This window comes from Procambarus clarkii, chromosome 33 (genome assembly GCF_040958095.1).
Source record: "Procambarus clarkii isolate CNS0578487 chromosome 33, FALCON_Pclarkii_2.0, whole genome shotgun sequence".
NCBI classification, from domain to species: Eukaryota; Metazoa; Arthropoda; class Malacostraca; order Decapoda; family Cambaridae; genus Procambarus; species Procambarus clarkii.
Window position 1 is genome coordinate 7,360,954 of NC_091182.1, and position 26,048 is coordinate 7,387,001.

A 26,048-nucleotide genomic window follows, 5' to 3' on the forward strand; every position below is an offset into this window, starting at 1 on the left:
TTGAACTGTATTAAACCAACCTCTCTTTTTCGACAAAGGTCAAATGCTCGTTTCCAGCATCCCCGTCCTCAGGCCAGGCTCATTAGTGGTGACCATACCCCCCCACCCCCCCCATCCCGTTAGCTCCTGGCCAAATGTATTCATCCGGTTTAACATTGTGTAAACAATTGGTTGTCATGAGTTAATATTATAATTTAAATTTCAATGCAAAGTTAGGGGGTAGGTTAGATTAGGTGTTAAGGTTCTGTTGGCTATTACTTTTATTAGAAGTAGGTGAAGTGAAAGTTAGAGCTTTCGAATTCTAATAGAGGTCGCCAGCTAAGCACTGAGAAGTTTGCACACGATCTATTGAGTCAAGTGTAAAAGCTCGTCCTCGTAAACAAAGGCTAAAGTACATTCCATACACCTGCTAACCCCCCGCCCCCCGAAGGTTTATGAATGAAAAACCTGTTTTTAAATGTCTCACCTTGAGGTGTTTCCGGGGCTTAGCATCACCGCGGCCCAGTCATCGACCAGGCCTCCTGGTGGCTGGACTGGTCAACCAGCCCGTTGGACGCGGCTGCTCGCAGTCTGACGTACGAATCACAGCTTGGTTGATCTGGTATCACAACCTGGTTGATCAGGTAGGTCACAACTGATGACGTTCAAACATATCTTTAACACTGATTCGTTGACGACTTTTGTTTGAACCACAATGCTGTAAATGCTTCACCCACGTACTACAAATACAAATAATCGCCAACATAACCTAAACACCTAACCTAACCAATGCCTAAATATGCACCGTATACTAATTGTATTACAATATTTTTTTTTGTATTTCTTATTATATACTTCTTATCACATAGACCAACCATGTCGTAACACTTGCACCAGAGAATCTTCTAAAGAACCAAATCTTTTGTATGGGACTTTACCTCATTTTGTTGTACCAATATCTCTTCTCCGTTGTACCCATAGTCGTTGTCTCTTGTGTAGCTCTAGTATCTCTAATTCCTTTTTTCGTAGTGAGTCTTCAAAAATGTAACGGCCCTCTGAGGCCAATGTTACAATTGGCGGTCATTTCATGGGTTGTCACACATTGTTGAATCAGTTGACCTGGTTCCTATTCTGGGGGGAGAACCACAGCCTTCTCTGGGGGAGGGGGTGGCCCCTGTTACCAAATACCAGCAGGACATTACATGGTCTGTTACAGCTATAGCTGCTTTGTAGTGTAACTGGTCCTGGTGACCAGGCGTCTCCTCTTAGCCTCTTGGTCTGTGCCTATCGTTGTCTCCAGCTTGTTTGCCATATGCATTATTTCTGTTCAATCGACAGAGTCTTTTATTCAATCTTTTATTCTTTCAATCGACAGAAATATACTTTTTCTGCTGTGTTCTGGGTGCCTGCTGTAAGAATCTTAGTTCTGTGTACTCTTTGAAATCCTTAGTCAAAGTCCACAATTCATCTAGGTCTGCTCAGAGTACTAGTTCCATTATTATCACATACAAACAAGGATAGAACAGACTTCCTGGTTTCATGTTTTCTCTCAGTTGATGCTGTTGATGAGTTCTGTCAGTAGTGCTTGCTGCACAATCCTGGCTGTGAAAAAAATCCATAATTTGGTCTAGTTTCGCTTTGCCCAATTATCTAGTGACCTAATAGACGAATAGCAGACAAATGCGTAAACGAATGTGTGACGGGAAACATTGGTGGCCATGCAGTCTCTAATTCCAGTCACAAAATATACAAAAAAAAAAAAATTAAACTGCAAAGGTGTCTTCATAGTGAGGTAAACTGTAGGATAAAGCAGAGGGAAAAAAACATTTAAAAAATACTTTACTTTAAAAATTAAACAAATTACAAAAATATCCAGGCTTTGCTCTAATACAAAGTGTGCAAAACTAACAGGATGAACAATCAAATTTACATTACGTTAAGGTGCAAAATATGGTGCAGAATACTATGGGCTAGTCTGACTAAATCCATTACCACACAATGTTAACAGGTCTACTCAGGGGAGCACACAGGAGTAATGTAACTCATGTTGAGCAAGAACGCCCAATTTATACAGAATATCAGCCGGGCAGATGGCGCTGGTGACTTCTTTGACTATTAACCGGCTGTTAAACTGCTTGTTTCAGAGGGCGTGGTCTCCCAGCAACCCAGGTGCAAGGTGGGGTGAGGGTCGATGGGGTAGGTAGACTGTTGGTATTGTCTAGACGTCTGGAAGTAGTAGTTGTTCTTGGCTGCAGTTCTTGATTAAATAGACATGAATGAGTAGAATAGGTGATAATGGAGTAGGCCGAATCTCTTCCTAGAGATTTTACCGTGACATATGGCAATTCCATAAAGTAATGTCAAGATTTCATGGTGTTGTGGACTAGTAACAAGGAAGGTTAGACCTGCCTTAACGTGTGAGTAAACCCTTCAGACCTGGGTGCACGAAACTAACCCTCTAAGTTCTCTCCCTATGATTGGAACAACTGAGTGCCACTGATGACTTGCATAGTCTCCTCTGGTGATCTGGGCGTGCAACAACTCTTGCAATATCCTTGGCCAGCCCAGCCAGAGTCCAGCCCATAGAAACCCAGCAAGGCAGACCTTGGTCCCAGACCAGAGAATACAGGAGAGTGCACGGATGGATGTGCACTCCTGTAGATTCCACGCTGATATACATCTGGTCATACTCACTCACCCAACTTAACAGAAGTGAAAATCCTTTCTCTCATACCAGGACAAACTTGTGCCGCCACCTTGCTCTTCTGGGTGATGTAATGAATAATGTCTGTGCAGTCTTACTTTTTGAGCTTTGCTACCTGTGTTTATATTATAAATTGTTTCCTTGTGATTTCAATTTAGATATTGCAGGCTTTGGCTTTCTGGTCCCTTTCCTGAGTAAGTTATCCCTTCTTTCACCATATATTTAAACGTAAAGACAGTGTTCACTCATTCTCATGGGTCTTCGAACTTTATTTCCCATGTATGTGAATCGTTCAGTGAATTCGAGGTAAAGTCAAGCTGGTTAATCATTAAGTGTTGATTACATGTTGGATTAAAACGTTTGCCATGTCCAATAGTTTAGCTCGCTCGCTGTGCCACCATATGGTTCTTGTATCTTTTAATGGGTGGAGTTCCTATGATTGGAAGTCGGAATAGATTTTTTACAGGCGACAGTCTGCCCTTTCAGTTATGGTAGGAACTGCAATGGTTGTCATTTAATGGAGGGTTATATATCACAGTTACTATCTTTGGTCCTGCCATCGTCATGGTGACTGTTATGTAGTCTCTGAACTCCTCACAGCCTGGGATATCAATCTCCTGAAACCCTAATACTTTATCAGCAGGGCCGCCACTCCTCCCCTTCCTTTCCTCTGTAGTGTGAGGTGTAATGTTGGCGCGAGTACACAGCATTGTGGCACTCCAGCATTTGGGTCCAAATAGTCAGTGTATTGTTGGAGGAATCTTTTATTTTGTAGTTGTCAAAGAAGTATTTTATCGGACGTGGGTCATTCATAATTTACTTCTAGTAGTCAAGCCAATGTGTCGATGGCTTTTTCAGTTTGTCAAGTGTTATGATATATTGTGTGGTAAATGAGCAGTTTCTCAGTATGTTAATGTCTTGTGCAAGTCGGTTTGGCCTGACTCGGATTTTCAGAAACGTCGCCCAGTCTTGGGAACGTTTTGTGCTGCCCATATACATAGGTTTCTGATCGAAACAAAACAGGTTTTTATGCTGGTGTTTTCAGACCGTTGGGAGTCGGTAATTTCTATTATACCAGAGTGTTAATCAATATAGTCTTGACAAGAGATGGGGACACCTAGGTCTAATTCAACTTCTTCCTTGTTACACGCAAATTTGGCTACAGTGTCAGTCATTATGGTGGGTTATATTTGTGAGATGGTATCCATACACGAGATTCTGAACCCTTTATTCTGCGACTATTTATAAGTGCAATTATGAAGCTCTTACTGTCGATCATGCTGGAAAAGTTTTGAAGAGCAGACTTTGAAACATAATTGTCACCACCACCTGTGACTTTATATATACTGAGAGCTAGTTGTAGTGCAGCAGCAGTTTGTACAGAGGTCAGCCAGTTGTTTAACCTGGCACTTACTGTGTGGAAGTGTTGTTCCTGTACCTGCATACTGCTGCAGTCCGTCCTGTAGATGATTGGACTGGGTCATCGGTGTAGACAGTACTCATGGGATCTTAAAAGTTATGACGAGAGGCAATTATATAAAGTGTGACAGCTTTGGAAAGAGCAGATTCTCGTTACCTTTCTTAGTGGCAGGTGTATATGGTACTTGAATTGTGGGAACAGATGAAGAGGAATATCAGTTGCAGGTATATTGCATTTAAAAGGAATGTTCAGTTTGATTAGATTGTTGGGATTTTACTCGGTAATTTATCATACAAGGAGTGAGTTGGTATGTTGCACCACTTAATACGGTGTTAACGGTACAGAATAACTTGTCTCCGAGCAAGGCTGGAGATGTAGGGTCTCGTGACTTTAAGGGAAAAGGTTGTGAGTTGACTTGTATGATTCTCTAGTATAGTTGGAAGCTTCAGTTCTTCCCTCAAGTTAATGATTCATGTGCATCTTGGGGTACCAAGAATTACCCTCATGGCTTCATTATGTATTACTTCCAATTTGTGCAAACAGAGGCGAGGAAGATAAATGCAATCAACTAACAAACGTGTTGAATAGTCTACCATATTTAACATTAATACCAATTTTCATACCAGAAAGTATGTTCAGTGATTTGTCTTTTAACCTAAGATGGTCGTTTACATTGTCACTGATACCTACTCAAAGGTATTTGTGCTGCCTATATTTGTTTTGGTTGTTGACTTTGGAGCTTGAGGGACATGGATTCATTTTAGGGAAAAAGAGCGATGGATTAAATTATATACAAAACTGAATTCGATGCTTTTAGCAGCGAGTGAATCGCGTAGAGCTTGCAGTCTCGTTTGGGTATTCGAAACAATACAAATGCCAGACATAACAGATGACAGCTTTATCAGCTAGTGTGGGAATATAAGTTTATTTGGCGTTTTAGCACATTGAACAATGATGGGCTAAGCACGCCTCCTTTCGACGAACTTGACTCAAATGGTTCAGAATGTTTACTTTTGAGCCCCCTTGAAAGAACTGAGGCAGTTGTGATACAAGGGTACCCCTTGAGGTATGTCAAGTATAACATTATCTCCAAAAGAGGTTAATTATTCTAAGATATTTCCCCTTTTTGATGAATCAAAAGCAGTTGGGAGGTCAATAAATGTCGCCCGAGAACATGGTCCCTGTCAAATAAAATATTCAGTAAAGCAAGTCTGAATGCTTCTTCCAGCAAGGAAACCATACAGACTAGGAGCAAGTTGGAGTCTAATTTGAATCATTCGCCTGTCGTGTATAATGTTTTCAAGTACTTTAAACTTACAGGATGTCAGAGATGGGTCTGAAGGCACCAAGAAATCACATTAATGTGATGTATCAATGAGAAAATTAGGTGCTTGTGAGCAGGATTCGAACCCCGGCTCTGGGTAATCAAAGACATTCCAGGTTGCAATTTATTTGACCATGTGGTGGTGCAATTGTCTAATATCTTTGATTGGAAGTCCCCCGAGTATCGCTTCGACTCTAACTCTCGACTCTCATTAATTTTCTGATGTGGGCCTGAATTGTTGTTAATTTGGCTTGGGTATTATGAGCCAGTGTCCAACTGTCAGGTAAGATACTATGCCCCGGACTAAAATTAAATAATAACAGCAGAGGACCATTGTAGGGGTTATTGAGGATGTAAAGGATGCCTCCCGTCCTGGGTTCCAAATTTGCAAAGCAATACCGAAGATTTAAAACGTGGTTAAGTCGTGCTGCAATGATGATGCATGCAACATTAAAAAGGTGAAATTATAGGAAACCAAATGTTTTTGGTTAGATGCAAGATGTTACTGTAACGAGAAAGGGAAACTAATAGCTGTTCTGTCCATTAGTCCAGTCATTATATTAACTATTCAAGAGTTCCCAAGAGTTCATACTACACGCTCCAGTTCAACACCCAGTAACCTCGATGATTGATCACCAAGGTACCACAAAAACAAGGCATTGTACCTGATCAGCTACCAGTAAACTAGAGAGACTAATACTTTTCACCGCCACCATCCATTCTAGTAAACCTATGTAATACAAGGAATAGAACTTGTTTGTACAACACAATATCAGAGATGTTTATGTATCAACTGTAAGTTTGTACTCGTATATAATCACGCCTTCAAGTCCATAAGCATCCAAGAACTCTTCCTCCTCCCCTTCCAACCTGCAACCTATCATAGGAAACCCAAGATCCCGGGATCGGAATTAAAGCCAATTTACAGCAACAAATTAATGATTTATGTTTACTATTAGGTCTTCACTTAAATGGGTAATACAATTAAACTATATCATAACATGTTCAGTATCAACATGAATACACAAATGTAAATCACCATACAGGAAATTGACAGTTCTACGGCTGATTGCCCCTGAAAATCACACAACACCTAAGTTGGAAAACACACTATACGTCACCTCACAAGCTCACTCACCCAAGACTGAGCCAAAGTTTGATAGAGAGGCGAGGGGGTGGGATGGTTACAGTTGAGTTCCCCACCCGGCCTGTGGAAGCCTGGCCTGGCTGTGGGACTCACGACCAGCGATCTCCACTACTGTTCTGCTCAACATTCAATTGTCTCCTCTCAAAAGTACACTTCCATGGGTATTTGGGGGGGATCCTGGAGCTAAGCCCTGCCTACCCGGTAAGATAGCCTCAGGCTCTCTCCCTAAAACAATAGGTAGCTGCTTGTCTGAAGGGGACACCCCAGCCAGCCGTCTGCAATTATCGGCTTAGCAAAAGGCAAGGTCAACCTGTAGTCATTACTTCTAAAGGGTGAGATCCCTTAATTACTAAGATCAGACAGCCTGGCGCCCTCAACTATCCTGTCTCGTTGTATGTGAATATTACTAAAACACATTTATAGTGGTACACAACAAGATAAAATAGTAGGGTAAGAAGGGCATAAGTGACGAACGAAGTAAAAAAACTTTCAAAACCAAAATGTTTGTTTTATCAATGTTTTATAGTGTTTTAAAATATTTCGTCGCATTAGGTAGTGTAAGTATGGTTTTTCAACTGTAACTATCATTGCAACATGCCTGGGAATGAGGGGAAGGGAGGAAATTCGAAGAGAATTCCAAATGTTTTTAATAGATTCATACAGTTGATCATTTCATATACTGTAACAAAGAATTAGCGTGAGAGATACAGCAAACATTAGACTTTAATTTCGGGAGGAGAAAAGTTTAGGGAAGAGTTTCAAATTGGTTAAGTCGGTTTCAATGAGGTTATCTTGGTCATCTTGAGATGATTTCGGGGTTTAGTGTCCCTGCGGCCCGGTTCTCGACCAAGCCCCCTTTTTGTTACACACACCCATGAAGCACCCCTTAGCAGCTGTCTGTTAGGTACCTATTTATTGCTAGGTGAACAGGGTCATCAGGGTGAAAGACACTACCCAGTTGTTTCCGCCTCCGCCGGGGATTGAATTCGGAACATTAGGACTAGGAATAACGAAAGCTGTCCACTCAGCCGTCAGGCCCCTTTGCAGCAATTAAGCAAATAAGGATTCACAGAGGAAAAAAAACATTTTTCAAGGTCGCTTCAAGGAACATTTAAAGTAGATTGTGTGAAGCCATTAAGGTTTAGAGTGAGGAGATAAGCATTACCAGGTTAGTGTCAGCATGAAGGAAGGTTTAGGGGGTGTGAGATACAATACCTGTTAGCAATGATTACTTCCCGTACAAGAGTAACACCCAGTCGTGACTGTCTGCCCTTCCGTTCGTCGGCTGGCAGTCCCGACTGTCTGCCCTTCCGTTCGTCGGCTGGCCGTCCCGACTGTTTCCCCCCCCCCCCCTCCCCGCCTCCTCCCACTACACATTTAACGTGTAAATAATGTCGATGCATCACTAACTGTCCTGACCTAACCTAAATAGTCTTATTGTGTACAAGAGCGAATTGTGTGATGTAAACCCCATCATCCCTCGGTGCCCCCTGTTAAAGCTCCATTCATCTACCAGTTAACCACCATCTTGTTAATCCACCATTCGTCTACCAGTGAACCATCGCCCTGTTAATCCACCATTCATCTACCAGTGAACCATCGTCCTGTTAATCCACCATTCATCTAACGGGTCACACCGTTGTCCACCGCCTACCAGCTCCTCCATCTACCAGTGACCTATAGTGCTAGTCCCAATTTTTTTTTTTTTTAATTAGTTGAGAATCTTGCATTAACGAACCAACCCAACCTAACCTGCAAGGTTGGGTTGGATCGTTAATCAACCTAACATAACTGTGACGTGTTCGTCATCCAGTGTATTAAGCATAATGCATTATGCTGCGATTGATCTGTATATGAGAGGCACATAACAATACAACTGGATGGGTACTCAACCCTCTCGAGGGAAATCTTTCCTTAACCCTTTGACCTGCCTCACCAATATGGCTTCTCTCTCCCCAAATTTCAAAGATTTAGAAACGTTCCAATCAAGATAATTGTTCTTTGTTATGCATAGTTGATACATTAAATAATCTCTACAAAGTGTTGAAAAGTGAGTTGTTAAATAAGATATTTCCGCTATACTTACCCACTCACCTGAGGACACCTCGCCCAGTGCTGGACACGCCAGGGATGGTCAGGTAATCTTCGTCTCCAAGACTCGGCCTTCACCTGTTCTGGCACTGACAGGCTAATGACTGTGGACATGGACACGTCAGTGGAAGACAATTCAACACACAAATAGTAAGTTCGTGAAAATCAAATCCACATCCAGGTGACCTTATTTACACAAGACGGTGGCTGTGATCACACCCAGGTGACCTTGTTTACACAAGACGGTGGCTGTGACCACACCCAGGTGACCTTGTTTACACAAGACGGTGGCTGTGACCACACCCAGGTGACCTTATTTACACAAGATGGTGGCTGTGACCACACCCAGGTGTCCTTATTTACACAAGATGGTGGCTGTGACCACACCCAGGTGACCTTATTTACACAAGATGGCGGCTGTGACCACACCCAGGTGACCTTATTTACACAAGATGGCGGCTGTGACCACACCCAGGTGACCTTATTTACACAAGATGGTGGCTGTGACCACACCCAGGTGACCTTATTTACACAAGATGGTGGCTGTGACCACACCCAGGTGACCTTATTTACACAAGACGGTGGCTGTGACCACACCCAGGTGACCTTGTTTACACAAGATGGTGACTGTGACCACACCCAGGTGACCTTATTTACACAAGATGGCGGCTGTGACCACACCCAGGTGACCTTATTTACACAAGATGGCGGCTGTGACCACACCCAGGTGACCTTATTTACACAAGATGGTGGCTGTGACCACACCCAGGTGACCTTATTTACACAAGATGGTGGCTGTGACCACACCCAGGTGACCTTATTTACACAAGACGGTGGCTGTGACCACACCCAGGTGACCTTGTTTACACAAGATGGTGACTGTGACCACACCCAGGTGACCTTATTTACACAAGATGGCGGCTGTGACCACACCCAGGTGACCTTATTTACACAAGATGGCGGCTGTGACCACACCCAGGTGACCTTAATTACACAAGATGGTGGCTGTGACCACAGATGGGTGACCACTGCGGTCAAGCACTTACAGCTGCCTTAGGTTCAGGAACCACCAGGAGGATGATGGTAACGTTTGTACCTGTAGTACTGAGGCGTGAAGCTGCTAGAGATTGTTGGTGGTGTACACAGTTGGGGACATGTGTACCTGTAGTACTGAGGCGTGAAGCTGCTAGAAATTGTTGGTGGTGTACACAGTTGGGGGCATGTGTACCTGTAGTACTGGGGCGTGAAGCTGCTAGAGATTGTTGGTGGTGTACACAGTGGTGGACATGGTACCTGTAGTACTGGGGCGTGAAGCTGCTAGAGATTGTTGGTGGTGTACACAGTGGTGGACATGTGTACCTGTAGTACTGAGGCGCGAAGCTGCTAGAGATTGTTGGTGGTGTACACAGTGGTGGACATGGTACCTGTAGTACTGAGGCGCGAAGCTGCTGGAGATTGTTGGTGGTGTACACAGTGGGGGGCATGTGTACCTGTAGTACTGGGGCGTGAAGCTGCTAGAGATTGTTGGTGGTGTACACAGTGGTGGACATGTGTACCTGTTGTACTGGGGCGCGAAGCTGCTAGAGATTGTTGGTGGTGTACACAGTGGAGGACATGTGTAAGAATGTTACTTGGCTGCCCTCACTACTCTTCTCTTGAGGTTATCTTGATATGATTTTTGGGCTTAGCGTCCCCGCGGCCCGGTCCTCGACCAGGCCTCCCTTTTGTTACACCCCCCCCAGGAAGCGGCACACAGCAGCTGTCTACCTCCCAGGTACCTATTTACTGCTAGGTAACAGGGGACATCAGAGTGAACAACTTTTTGCCCTTATGTCTCCGCCGCCCCCGGGGATCGAACCCGGAACCTCAGGACTACGAATCCGAAGCGCTGTCCACTCAGCTGTCAGGCGCCCACTCGCCTGTCGTCTGATACAGTTTGTTACTGTACACACACTTCCAAAATGCTAAGTTGTCCTGGACCTGACATGCTGCGACAAAACAGCCAGGAACTTGTCTCCACTATTGCGGGATACCTTCTGACCCTCCTCGGTGCTCTCAAATAGGCACTGTGCCACTGGATCATTAGCCAAATTATTCTCATCCACACGAATAAATAAAGGATGTTCTGTAAAAGGATGAACCATCCACTCATGAAGGTCCTTCACATCCGTCAGTGTACACAAGGCCCCCGTTCACGCAGAACGTAACCATATTCTGCCAGGAGTGATGCATTGATAATTCTCCATTTGTGCTTGGCTCTTTTGAAGTGTGCATGACGAAACAGGAACATTTTGCTTAAATGGCCTTTCTGAAAGAAATTTGGAAGGTACTTCATTGCATTAGTACGAATACAAGCTACATTTTGATATCCCCCGGGCACATCCTTATTATCATCTCTCAAGCCATGAATGCGGTCAACAAAGTCTGGCACCTTCACCCGTATTTCCATGCCTAACATAAGCGTGTCAGGAAAAATCTGGGCAAGGACAACCAACACTCCTCCATAGCCACACACAATGTCAGCAAATTCCACCTTCTTGGTACTGTCTCCAGATAAGTACTTGGGGAAAGTATGGACTCCGGTCCATTGTAATTCCAATTCCAGTCCGGGAATTGGGTTGAAGTGAGCACACTGTCGATAATTTTTCTTCTGTGGTCATTTAGGCATTTTTAGTGAATTACTGGAGAGCTTGGCAAGGGAGAATAGGTTGTCTCTGGAGGCCTTTTTCTCTCCATTATTTGAGCATTGTTGTTGGTTGTGGGGCGAAGAGCACACGTGGCCATGTGAGCACCGAGCACCGTAGTCCGGCTCACCACTCACAACACTCAAACCCAACACGATGGCTGCAGTTGCTCATCACATAGCGCTCATGTGAAGGAATGCTCATCACATAGCGCTCATGTCAAGGAATGTTCATCACCTGGCGGTGTTAGCATGAGCAGGAACCTCTTGAGCTCTCCGAGGTTATGACGACGGGATCGTCTGCTGGATGAGGTCTTCTTGTAGACAATCACTACATAGCATCTGTTGGACTTAATGTTCTTGTATTAAATGTTCTCAGACGAAACATTTTGGGTTCGCAGCAATCTCCAGTGATACGAGGAAGTGAACTTGCACAGCTGTTGATGTAACATGTTGACTGCATGTGTGTCGGGCCGCCGGGAGTGCGTGGGGGCCCGGAGTGCGTGCCGCCGGAAGTGCGTGATGTTCTAGAATCTTTAATAATTGGGAGGGATCATGGATGTTTGGTATGTGTCAAGGCCAAGACGCTAATAAAAGTATACCATAACTTGGTCTATCCATTAAGAATTGAGTGCAGCTATAATACAAATTACGAGTAGTGAAGCATCAGGCGAGAGATAGAGGTAACTAAGAACTATAGGCTGTGGCTAAAGCTCATAATGACCTACATTACTAGGATGAGCCTATCACAAGCCGTGAGACTCGCCACTGGTACAGCAGAGGACACACACGGGTTTGTTCTAAGGAAAACTTCAGACTTTGAGCAGTTATGAGATCAAATCCTCGCTGTTTTGTGAGGAACAACCAATTAGTACCCAAACTCTGATCATATCTTGTTTGGAACGAACGTTGAAGATTTCGTCTGCAATTCTTTTATTAATACAGTTGTTGACTATTTGCTGTTTGCACCTTATGCAGGAGACCCACAGTTACCACAGTGGTCTGGTAGCTCAGCTCCCATGACCTGTTATTGTGTGAGGGCATTACCACTGACCAGGTCACTTAGTCATACCCTGAAGGGCGAGGCGATACCCTGTGGGTAGTGCCACAAAGGGGCATTTTACAGGGTGCACTGAGCTTGCCTGTGAAAGGTAGACCAAACAGCTCAATTAGGTGTTAGGTATCCCTGATTACAATGTTAAAATCACTTTAGACCTCCGTTGGAGTGAAATAAATTTCTCCTGACCTACGAGTGACTTGGAGATTAGGGAGGGCAGTGAATCTGCCCTCACTATAGGGAAACGACATGGAGAAGTTCAGGAGAAAGGGGAAATTGAAGCCTTTTCCTGACAACGAGGGACAGTGCACCGAGGAACAGCAAGTAGAGAAGGAAACTGCTATCAAGGCTACACAAAGTATTTCTACCAGCAAGACACCAGATATAATGAACCTAGAGAGGATAACACCAGTCATACACCATTCCCAAATTCAAGATAATGCACAGCCAACTTTCCTATAACATATGGAGTAGTAACGGCAATGGAAGAGGCACCCAGAGCTCAAAATTCCCATCTCAGTCAAGCTAAAAGGATAAATTATAATGACACAACCAGACCAAAAGACTGCAATTTATCTAGAAATGGTAATATTCCTGCAAGGAAAATCTGTGTGCTTGCTCAAGCTGGACCCTTCAGAAAGATGCGCACGAGTGTTGCTGTTGGGATACCCAGTCGACGTAACACTAGATCCAATACTAAAACACAAGCAAATCTTGAATGCAGAATGATGGCTAACAAAAATATACAAAAGCAGCTACACGTCAGGTTCTTGTGACCGTCATGGGATATGTGCCAGAAACATTCAGTCATGGAAGTTGGAGAATGTACAGAGACCATACGTCTCGGAACCCCTGCGCGGCTTCAGATGTCAGAAATACGGCCTCCATCAAACACGCTGCACCGAGGAGGAGAGATGCGGAGTGTACAGCCTGAGGCATCCAAGCAAAGACATTATAGCAAAGCACAAGGCAACCCAGACCACAGCAGCCAAATGTCCAAGTTATGGCGGCAAACATCGTGCATGGAGAACAACCTGAGCCACACGGAAAGAAAAGGTACAGACAGCCGAGGTCAGGATAATCAGACCAGCACTACATACTCAAACACCAACGTCTGGAACACTCGTGCACAGCCACGACAATAACGTGTACTCGGAACACAATTTCCCCAACTCAACTCCAAATAGAATAATAAACAAAAACACTGCAGAAATACATGGTAACAAAATACAATTAGCATCCGATGATTCACAATAACGGGAATGAAGTATTTTGACCAATCCACACACTACATAATGAAGGGACGACGACACTTCGGTCTATTCTGGATCATTCTCAAGTCGATTAAGACAATCGACTTGAGAATGATCCAAAACGGACCGAAACGTCTTCGTCCCTTCATTTTCTAGTGTGGATTGGTCAAAATACAATTACTTTGAGTCAACACAAGACTTACAGTTTTAGAGGTCCAGCTGAGAAACATTGTGAAGATCATGGCTAAAGACCATTATTAAGTGCTTACAGATAACGCAGACTCTACCAACAAGACTCGATAAATCACGTGTAATAAGACACGATCGTGCATTAGACTACAGTTACATAAGCAACAGTATGAGAAAAGACGGAGCACAAGAGGACAAACATGACATGGACAGACTACCAATAAGAGTCTGGTAGTAAAGGCATCAGACCATAACGATCCACTAAAGCAGCTGCAGGAAGCAGTAGCCACTCAGAATCAATGATATCTTGTAATTCAAGAGAGACAGACATGAACAATCATTGCAGTTTGATATGTAGCAACAACGAAATACTGGATGACAGAGATGCATTCAGACACCAGAAACCGGCATAAATAATCAATGCAGAATCAATTTCTGTTGGTATTACCTGTCTTAGTAGAACTTATCTATGGAATCGACTTCCATATTCTCCCCTTCGCTAGTAGACATTGCGAATCGGACTGCATTGATTATATAATAATTATAATTATTTTGTAGACATTGACTCTTAGGCACAGGCGCACATGCTTTAGTAAAGCTGTAAGGCAAAGTGCGAGGCAACACTTGTATGAGAGTGGAACTCTTCGAGGAGTCCTCCTCTGCCATGGTCCTTTTGCCATCCTAACTTTCGCCTTAGTCATGAGAAACCCTGCATCTCCTGCATTACTCTGACATTATTCAGTGTTAACACCCTAATGACTGGTGCCAACTTACAGACTCACGCCTTTTGTGATTAATGGCTGAGCATAAATGCCTACAATCTCATCAAACTCGACATTCCTTTTACATTCAATCTACTTGTCTCCGATACTCCTCTTCATCTGTACCTCACCATTCTGGTGTCATACACACCAGTCACCAAGAAGGGTAATGCGAAACTTGCTCTTCTCAAAAAAGTTACACTTGAAACAATTGCCTCCTTCATAAACTTAAGATCTCACGAGCACTGTCTACCCCGACGGTACTGTCCAATCTTCTACTGGACGGATTGCCGCAGCATAAATGTTTTATAGAAATAACACATGCACACAGACTGTCGGTGTCGGTTAAACAACTGGCTGTACTCCACACAAGTAGAACTAGCAGCACTTGAACTAGCTACCAGTACATTAAAAAACATAGGAGGAAGAAAAATATTTAGTGATTCAAAGTCTGGTCTTCCAGCAATCAAAAACTTCTAGAAGGTCGACGGCAAGAGCCTCATACTACCACTTTTAAATGACCTAATCGCTGCACAGAGTAAAGGGTTTCGAATCTACTTTGCATGGATACCACCACACAAATATAAGCCATCATAATGCACACATAAATATAAGCCATCATAATGACATAGCAGCCAAAATAGCGTGTAACAAAGATGAAGCTAAATTAGACCTGGGTATCCCCATCTCTGCTGTCAAAACTATATTGTTCCAAACACTCGGGTCTGATAGGAGAGAAATTAGACTCCCAACAACCTGAAAGCACCAGTATAAAAAGTTATTTGTTCAGATCTGAAACTGAAACCTATGCTTATGGGCAGTACTAAACGTCCACCAGACTGTGCGACACAGTGGTTGCCAGGATCAGGTTGGGTTGGTTACCTGTGGCAGGTGGCTACAGGTGACAGATCTCCCAATCCTGAGCATTCCAGATGCAAACTGTGAGTAGGAACTGGGGGAATGATCTTGCACACATCATCGAATGCCCAGTTATCAGACCATTCAGATCCTTTGGCATGAGGTACCTGGAGATTTGCAATAACTTTATTCACACTCGTGTTCTTGAGGATATCCTAATAATGCACCCAAAATTTGCCAGTGCAGGCTACTGCACATGTGGCCCCAAATGACTAACCATCCTGTGTGATGGAGATTTAACCATCACGTAGCTAATTTTTGACACACTGTACTCTTCCTTCATATTGTCTAGGATAGCTGCACAAATTCAGATGTACCTAAATATGTTAATAATGATAAAAAGTTACCATGGCATTTGCAGGAGTTAAATTAGAAAGCTATGCTGATACAGCATTGGTCGCCAAAGGTCCTTCACTCTCGAATAAAGCACAAGTAGCACTAGATAAAGTAACGGCCGAATGCAGCATTTTAGGGCTAAACATATCTGCACAGAAACCTAAGGCAATGAAACAAGGTGACAACACTCCAGACAGGCACCTACGCATTCCCGACATTAACCTTCTGTGGGTTACACAACTCTGGTATCTTCGGGGGATTAATTATAAAATGACATTCAGCCAGTAAATTCAATATCAGAAGGCATAATTGCGACTGAGCAATTATCACATGGTACATGGCGACTGAGCATTATCACCACAATAAGAGCAATCACATGGCACAGTCTAGGAGCTGGACAGTATTAATGTTTTACAAACGCGTCGTTCGTTCCCTAGTTGATTATGCAGCATTTTCCTTAACCATTCTTCCTCCTGGCCAATCAGCCGATCCTCCAAACAGACCCAAAAGTGATTGCATGCACCTGCCAAACCCCCCAGTTTATAAATGAAAAACGGAATACACAAGAATCGCAACCGATTTCATTCGAACACTTCCGGAACAAGTGCTTCATTGACGAATTTTGTTCGAACCACAACGCTGTAAATGCTTCACCCACGTACTACATATACAAATAATCAACAGAACCTAAACACCTAACCTAACCTATGCCTATATATGCACAATTTGCTATTATATTAATTTATCTTTGAGAATTTCCGTTTTGAATGAACAGCATGTTAAAATTTTGGAGTGCATCTATGGGGTCGACCGCTGGATGTAATGGACTTTAGTCGAGGACGAGTTGGGCCAATGGGCACAGGTTGAGGTTCAAAACGATGTAATGTGAGACATAACAGGAGCGCCTAGATGAACGAAAATATTAACACTAAGACTAGAATTTAAACTAACATCGGTTGAAATAACGGTAAATGGCCTTGATGCATTGACCAAGATAATGATTAGACAAAGAATCGGTTCACTTGAAATTATAATCACTGGAGCACCAACTCGGAACCGAAGAGCTTCAGACTCCAGCACGTGGACCCATTGTGCAATAAACACATCATACATAAGAGGTCACAAATACAATCGCTGAGTGAGTTGTCGACGAAATACATGCAGACTTCTTCATGTAGGCTCCTTGGTAATCCATCTGCCAGCAGACTTTAAGATCATTGCTCTTTAAGAAAAAAAGAATCGGCCTAATCCCGATCTGTAGTTTCATTGCACAGATGAATACGAAGCAAACTTACCTGACTACTACACTTCACTGACGGATCAGTAGACCAGCAGGGACAAGAATCCGGAGCTGCAGTTAAGGCAGTAAATTCTGTAGCTAGTTGGAGAGACTCAAACAGGTGTTCTACCTTACAAAAATGCTAGCCATTCAAAAGGCTTTGGAACCTGCTCTTGTTGAACAGACATTGCAACATCCATCTGACTACAAATGTCATAGCATTAATGTGAACACTCGACAGTTAAGATTGTAGGATACTTAAGCAAACTTGTAACAAAGAAAAATCTAGACATTTACATACTAGTTTAGCACAGATTAAGCAAATAATTGAGAGGGGAATGCCAAAGACGTACAGTGACCACAACACAGCAACTGCAACATCAGAATAGAAGGGATGGTTCAAGAATTTTATAACTACGAGCCACTTACTTAGATGAAAGGGAGTAATAGAAAAACGGGGATTGCACCAGCCTTCAATGACTTAAATGTAAAGATATGGTTATGATAACATGGTCTTTGGCAGCACACTCAGGCCAGAGGTGAAATGGTACATGAAACAGCTTCTGAAATTGCACCATGTTGAATATTTTGATTTGTCTAATTCAGGCCTTCCCCACAGTCATTGATATCCACCCTACAAATGTGCTAGGTGGCCCAGAGAATGTTTAAGTTTGTGGGAAAGTGCAAGTCGCACGATTTTGTTTATAACGTCAGCTTTGAGGAATTCGCAAGGGAAGGTTTTAGCCTAGTACTCCAAATTTGGCTTCTGTGACAGTTGTAGGGGAGTTGGTTCCCACCTAGGGCGGTGACACTGGCATACCCGGGATGCAACGAGAGACGTGATTGGCTACAGCCCTGCACCTTCCTCTAATCAACAGGAAAGGTGCAGGGCTGTACCTTCCGATTGTTTTGGGCGAGCCGAGTTACGAGACAGCTCATAGGTCCTGACGATGTAACTGTTATCTTAGACTTGAATTAGGAACGACGTACACGTGAGTGCTCAAAGATTTATGCTAGATTACCTTTTGTACTGTAAAGTGTAGCTTTAAAGAGACAGCAATAGACCTCTGCTTTACGTGAGGGGCGGCTGATGACATTTTGAAGAGGTATATGGGATGGAAGAGGCTGTGCAGGAGGGCCTAGTCAGGGGTCGCTCCACAGCTTAATGAAGTGACCAAGGACATCAGCCACAACCTCAGGAGTAACTGTGGGCACTTTAGTCACCCTCCAGGTCCTCAACGCAGTCCCGAAGAAGTGAGGGAGTCGGTCAGTGGCCAGTGCACACGAAGTGCCGGTGTGGAAGAAACCAGTGACAATTTTCACTGAAAAATTGTAATGTAAAATTCCATCAGTGTAATGTTTCCTGTCACAGCAATTTTCAGTCAAAAAATTGCAGTGACAGGAAACATTACACTGATGCGGCAAGGCAGTGATTAATGAGGAGTACGCTGTCGAGTCGAGAAACTATTGATCAGCAGAGATGGTTAGTGTTAAATATTGGCCAACAAGTAGTGACAGTGGTTGTGTGGTTCTCTGCGCTAGTGTAGCTTGTTAGTGTGTGAAGCAACTTCCCAACAGCTACACGGGGATGGCGAGTAGGCTAGTAGAGCGAAGAGCTTTTACAACAGCTTAGCCCGAGTGGGTTCCGGAAGGGCCCCCGGGAACGCGACTTGACACTTACGAGGAAGCCCAGTAGTGGTGGGCTCGACTGTGAGGAAGCTGCAATATGAAGCCAGTGAATACCCACCGAGGCTATTAGAAAGTGGAGTAGATTGAAGGGTGCACCCAACATCGGAGGACAACTGGTGAGGGAGTGACGTCATTGGAGACAGCATCTGAAGCAGTGGCGAGACTTGGGCCCGGAGCAGCTCTTCGCCTCAGTGATACTAGTTAACTGTGGTGGTCTGGCCCTAGCTTCGGTGCGGGGCAGACGTGTTGAATCGGCGCTCCAGCAGTTTGGTGTTGTTTGCCCGTTTCGGCCGGTTGGGGGCGGGTGTGTCTGCTCGCCTGTGCTGACGTGGCGTTACGATGGGGGTCCCTCTACCCCCAGTCGTCCGGGCTCAGTCTGTGGGACTAGAGTTCTCTGTGCGGGCTGGTTACCCGGAGATTGCCCTGGCTTGTGAACTGCTCTCTGTCCCTGTGTTTGCGATTTATGGGGTAGAGTTGGTAACGGCCCGTAGGGCCATTGTGAAGTTTGCAGAGGAGGCGGCGTATCGCGATTTTCTACGGCGATACGAGGGGCGGACACTGCCCCTGCCGGATGGTGCGGGCACTGTCACCCTCTCGGATAGAAGTGGTGCACTTACTTACATCAGTGTGCATGGGGCTCCCTTGGAGTTTCCAGAGGCTCTGCTACGGCGGTATTTCGGGCGGTTTGGCGCAGTTGTTAGTGTGAGAGTGAACGTGGTGTCTTCTAGTCCTCTTAAGGGTGTGAGGTCTAACATTCGCACCCTGGGCATGAGACTCCGGGCGGATATTCCGTCCTCTGTGCGCCTTATGGGGTTCAACGTTCGGGTGTTTTACGCCCGTCAGCCGCGAACGTGTTATCGTTGTGGTCTTTTGGGCCATCAGGCTGCTGACTGTTCTGCGCCTCCTGTTGCACCAGTGAATCTCTTCAGTGAGGAGGATTTTCCGCCCCTTCCTGTGGGGGATGATTCGGTGGGTATGGACGTCTCTTCGGCTGAGGAGGTGCCCTCTGTAGCAGCTGTTGCTTCGCCTGTTGCGCCCCCTGTTGTTGCCGCATCTCCTCCGGAGGTTGTGTCCTCGCCTAGTGCTCCAGCTGGTGTCCCTGAGCCTCTTCCGCCTGCCGTTTGCTCGGACCTCTCGTCTTCCAGTTCTTCCTCTGCTGTGTCTGTCCCGGTCCCTGCGCCCTCGCCGTCTGTTCCGGCTGTGCTGGGAGCTGAGGTGGATCCGGAATTCCCTCCTGTGCCTGGCCTGGTGCCCCGTGTGGTTGAGGAGGCTGCCGTGCTGCGGCGTGCGTCGGTTCGCTCGGTTGGTGCTGCGCGGGTCGCTGAGTCTGCCTCCGGGTCTGATGATGTGCGGCCCGAGCCTAAGCGTTCCCGGCGTTCTTCTGTGTGGGCTGATGTTGGCGAATTCGACGAGTGTCGTCCTTCCGTTGACGGTGGCGTGGCTCCGGATGTGGTGCACACTACGGTGGTGGCGGAGGTACACTTGCCTGAGGATGCCGGTGCCGGCGTTTCGGCCTCAACCTCTGGTCCGGTGTCCAAGGGTCCTGCGTCGGATGGCTCCGGTTCTTCGTGGGCGGTGGTTCCCCCTGCTGTAGTTGGTGGTGAGCGGGGTGGCCTGGTGGTGATGTTGAGAAAGGATGCACGCTCTGGATGTTCTGTGGCCCCTTCCTCGTTACCCGTTTCCTCGGCAGCGGTCTTGCCGCCTCTTCCGTTTCCTGCAGTCCCTTCCGTGTCTCCTGCGGTATCCGTGGAGGTGCTATCGTCTCAGCGTCCGACACCTGCTCCGATGGCGAAGGCGTGGCAGGCTCGGCGTCCCTCGTCCGCTTCTCCGGTGTCATCTGCTTCCTCGAAGGGCGTGGTTGGCGCTCACCAGCCTCGTTATGCGACTTGCGTCAGTGACCTTAGGCTTTGGCCGATGCCGCCAGATATAGATGTTCCCGAGTTTATGATACCCGCTCGAGCGCGGGGGATCAAAAACCCTACCGACCTTGAAGATCTCGTCTGGGAAGCTTACAAGTCGAAATATCCTCGTGAGCAGTTCCCGGAGAAGTACATTTCTCACGAGGTTCCTCGCAAGTGATTTCTATGTATTTTGTGTTGCCTAGTTGTGGGGTGTGTATGTGAGTGGGTGGGGTGGGTATTGTTTCCCGGTTCCTGCGTGCTCCGGTTTGTTTTGTGGGTTTTTTGTATGGCTAGTGGGGGGGTGTGCGGTTCCTGTGCGTTTGTGTGTTCGGTTATGGATGACGTGTGCACTTGTTTGTCATATTGTGTGCCCTTCAGGCTGTTGGCGTGTGCTCTTTCTGTTTTGCCTTCCGTTTGTTATGGCGGATCTGTTTTCTTTATTGTTATTGTCCTTATTCTTGTATGTTTCTCGCCTCTCTGTATGTATTTGAGGTGTTAGCAGGCTTGTTTTGTGTGCATTTTGTCCTGGGGTTTTCCCTTATGTTTGTATTACACTGTGTTACTAATTGTGTATTGTTTGTATATGCATTTTTTTGTGGTCAGCCCTTCTGGCTGGTCTTCTATTGATTTGTTCCTTTGTCCTTGTACATATGTGTGCTTTGTACTTTTGTTCTGTTATATTTGTTCTGTTTTTCTTGTACGTTATACGCATGCTTGCATGTAAAAAAAAAAAAAAAAAAAAAAAAAAAAGTTAACTGTTAATACCCCCCCCCCTCCCGTAATATCCCCTTATGATAAGGAGCTCCTTAGAGAACAGGTTTTATAATCTAATACTGTCAGGATATGCTTTGATTTACATGTATTAAGGTGTGCTGATTACTGATGTGGTATAATAATCAAACTTGAGCTGTAGCCTAGTGGCGGTTAGAGGTCATCTGCTGAATTTTGACCAAGAGAATTTAAATTAAATGAAATTTTGGATCAACATCTCGTAATTATTGGGGATTACTACTATTTGTCACTACCAGTATCTCTGTAATGTGAAAACTGAGAACCATGGCCGAGAGCGGCTAATAAATACTTGGTAAATGAGGCTAGTACTACCAGTGTTGTATTTATTATTCTCGGTAAATGTTAGTTATTTTGTTTCCGTACTCGCCTCTATTATGCTTTGCCATAGCAGCTATGAGTTGGTGAGCTCGCGCCACCCCTGAGTATTAGAATAATTCAAGAATGTCCAACACTGCAGCAATGTTTTAAAAACCACACATGAGAGGGAGGAGGAGATGCAGGCTAAGTTACCTTGTGATCAGTGTTCTTTTTAATGTATTACCATTTAATTATTATTTATTACATATGTAATCATTCTTTAACCAATTTTTAACAAAATTGATTTAACTTCCTCAATGAATCATATTGAAAATATATTATTTTGAATCTGCACTAGACGGAACATGTTCTAAGGCATATTTGTTAGCTGCTCTGGTTTTGAGCAATAATTTGTGCTTAGCGCGTTACAGTTTGCGCTTTAATTCTATCCTTTCGGCAGATGGCATTTCTCTTCTAAGGTGGTTTTGTAGTTCTGCCTCGTCCTTTGCGTCCTTGACTTCATCAGTTAACCCCTCTAGCTCAAAAGCAATAATTGCCAGTTTGTCTGGTGGTGATCCTAGTGACGATAGTAGTCTGACAGTGCCTCCATTACTTGTGGTCTCCATTTTGATGAACCTGTTAGCGAGCGTCCTGACAGTTACAGCTCAAGACGAAACTCATCAGAAACAGTCGTGACATTTCTGCCTGGTTGTGTGTGTTCTAAACTCAGGCCAATAGTTAACCAGAAGCTCGCAGTAGTGTTGATGCTGTTGAGGGGGAACCTAATCCAGAGTAGGACTGTGGGGTAACCTACTCTAATTTGCTTGATGGCTACCACAGGAAGTAGCTGGGGGGAGCTGCGGTGAGCGAATATAATGTTGCACTGGGTGATGAGGTGTGTACCCCAACAACCAAGAACCAAAGGCATAATAACCCAGTGTGTGGTGATCATGGTGAATGCATGCCCCATTGCACCTCACCTCTTCCACCCTCGGGGGACAGTGTTTCTGGCAGTCATCAGGGGACTAGCTAGGGTCCCTGTTGTCCTTGTGTGAAATAGATAGACAATTCTTAACGGGGGCATTAACAAGGGTACGAGAGCTGTGAGGACCCTCAACATTATACTCGCCTAGTTGTGCTTGCGGAGGTTGAGCTCTGGCTCTTTGGTCCCGCCTCTCGACTGTCAATCAACTGGTGTATAGATTCCCGAGCTTACTGGGCTCTATCATATCTACATATGAAACTGTGTATGGAGTCAGCCTCCTCCACATCACTGCCTGATACAATCCATCTGTTAACTACTGACACTGAAAAAGATCCTTCTGACGTCCTTGTGACTCATTTGGGTACTCGGTTTCCACCTGTGTCCCCTTGTTCACATACCACCAGTGTTAAAAATTTATCTTTATTCCCTGTCGATTCTTAGAATTTTGTAGGTAGTGATCATGTCTACCCGAGCTCACCTGCCGTGTATGTGAATGTATATAATTGTTAGTATATTTTGAGAGCAGGTTTTCTCTAATACATGCGTAATTAAATACAATAGTATTGGCTTGGTAATTTTCTTATGGAATTTTTCTATTGTGTAAATATGTATCTGAAGAGCAGAGCCGTCTTACCGCATGGGCCCGATGGGCACTTGCCTGAGGGCCCCACGAGCATAGGACATGTTCATTATGGAAGCAGGATGTTTAAATATTAAGGTCATGTTGCAAGCACACTTATACAACACTACATCCTGGTGTTGGATTAAGTATTTAAGAAATATATTTCTAAGTGAATAACCCTTTCCGCAGAAATTAAACGTAATGTTCTGAGTGGAGCACTGAAGAGGATCAGCTGCAGAGAAGAAAATAGGAAAACTTCCGAAATAAACATCATGGCTCTCAACACAGGTGCAACGACAGCCTCTCATACCATTCCTTCAGATATAGCATCCACATCTACATCCATTCCTGTTTATCAATCATCCAGTTTTAGCAGCCATATCATCATTGCCTGTTGCTGCTGCTGGTGACATTTTACAAGAGGAAATACCCATATCTGTAACAGTAAAGGAGTTAGCAATCCAAGAGACATCCGGGGCTATGGAACATAAAGACACTAGCAATAGATTACTGGATTCGTAGTGGGCCCTTATGTCAGAATTATGATAGCAACCTTTCTAATTCGCAGTGTAAAACAGCTAGAGTAGAGAATATGCATGCAAGGTTACACACGGAAATCACAACGTGATGCATCAAATGAACAAGCCCACAAGGGCTGTGACGAGGATTCGAACCTGCGTCCAAAAGCTTCCCAGACGCTGCCTTAATAGAATGAGCTACGTCATGGTCAAGAGTTGAAACCGAAGTTCTACTGAACTTACTTACTCCGCCCTTACTTTATTACTCTTGGACGCAGGTTCGAATCCTCGTCACGGCCCTTGTGGGTTTGTTCATCTGAAGGCAAGGTATTTATCAATGTGTTCAAACGTGAACTGTGGAATGGCGAGCATGTAAAACTGGAATTGCTACTCTATCACAATCCTAAGGTCGTTTGTACTACTATGAATGTCGTCTATTGTCCAAGAAATAATTTCCCTTTGCCACATTGCTGTGCTTCCAGTAACTGAACCACAATGTTATTGTAGATCATGAAAATGGAGAACATAGTGTGTATTGGCAGCATATTTGATAAGGCATAAAGAAACTGGAAATGTAGATTATTTGTTACTTGAGCAACATCGCTCAGAGCAGGAATATTGGCATAGTGTTGGCACATGTGGTTCCTAAAATTCTCTTTCTTGCCTTGAGAGGTTTGCCATTTCGTGGAGAAAATCATATTGGGTCAGCATAACATGGCAACAATGTAGCTATACTAGAGAAGCTGAGTGAATTTAACTATTTCTTGGAAGAAAATCTCAATTTATGGAAATCCTGCAAAAAGGGAATCTTCCATATTTATCTAGAGATATGAGGAATTTATTGAATTATTGGGACAACAGGTTCTTTGTACAATTCTTGAAGTATGAGTCAAAGTACTATTGATTAAGAATAGATTCCACTCCAGATATCTCGCACACAGATCAACTAATATTTACTGTCCAATACATTAATTGCTGTGAGCCTGTGGAACGTTTGAAAAACTTGAACGAAAACGAATTGTGCGTCTTAATAGATATGATGGATCGGCGGAAGAGGCACTTCTCATTAAAACCGAAAATGTGAGGTGGAATATTTCCTCCCTATTCTGGTCACTCTAATCTTTGAATTGACAAAACGTACAGAAGCTTATTCAGATTTGAAATCTGTTTTTCTTTAGTAAATTGAAAACCATTGCTTCTGATGCATTAAAGAAAAAGTTTGTTTCACAGACCTGAATTATGATAAACTTTTAAATAACGGTGAGCATCTCGAGGACTACATGGCTCTTGATGAAAATTTTGACTCTTCCTGCACTGAACAGAAAAAAATAATTTGGGACATTTTGAAATCTGTATTCCTGAATGTTGAAATTGCACTGTGTTCGTGTGCATGATAGTGACCAACTGTACAGTAGAACGTTCTTTTTCAAGACACAAAAAATCTACTTCGTAGCACAATGGGGCAGCAGCATTAGAACTGGCTTTGGCATGTGCATGGAAAATCCCGTCCTGAAAACCATTGACTTGAAGCCAATAATAAAGTAATTCTCTAAAAGAAATGCCACAAATGCTTGTTATAATAAGTTTGTAGTAATTTCATGCTGTCGTCTAATGTGTAGCCTACTGAAAACTATTGTTTTTTAAAGCCTTGTGTGTATTCATATATTCATCATGTTGATTAGTTGATGTTCTACAGCATGGTTTTTAATGTTTTAATTAACACCAGTTTTGTTGGTGCCAATAAAATTAATGTATAATATTACCGGCCATTTACTTGTTATTCCTGCGAGTGGTTGTCATAGGAACACTGGTTTGCCCAGGGGGGGGGGAAGAGCCCCCAGCGCACTTGTTTGCCCAGGGGGAGGGGGTGCCCCCAGCGCACTGGTTTGCCCAGGGGGAGGGGGTGCCCCCAGCGCACTGGTTTGCCCAGGGGGAGGGGGTGCCCCCAGCGCACTGGTTTGCTCAAGGGGGGGGAGGGGCCCCCAGCGCACTGGTTTGCTCGGGGGGGGGGGGGAGCCCCCAGCGCACTGGTTTGCCCAGGGGGAGCTCCCGGCACACTGGTATGCCCAGGGGGGGCCCCCGGCACACTGGTATGCCCAGGGG

The 26,048-nt window shown here is 44.5% G+C and overlaps 1 protein-coding gene and 1 pseudogene across 1 annotated transcript in view; one reads left to right on the plus strand and one right to left on the minus strand.

Annotated features, from left to right (window-relative positions):
- The window catches only part of LOC138370711 (uncharacterized), a 75,016-nt gene extending 51,140 nt beyond the window's left edge, over positions 1-23,876 (plus strand). The window contains exon 4 of the mRNA XM_069335310.1: positions 23,617-23,876. Within this exon, the coding sequence (XP_069191411.1) occupies positions 23,617-23,637 (21 nt within the window). The 3' untranslated portion in view covers positions 23,638-23,876. The remainder of the gene's footprint in view (positions 1-23,616) is intronic.
- Positions 10,630-11,449, minus strand: LOC138370659 (tRNA (guanine-N(7)-)-methyltransferase-like; annotated as a pseudogene).
- Positions 23,877-26,048: the final 2,172 nt, after the last annotated feature.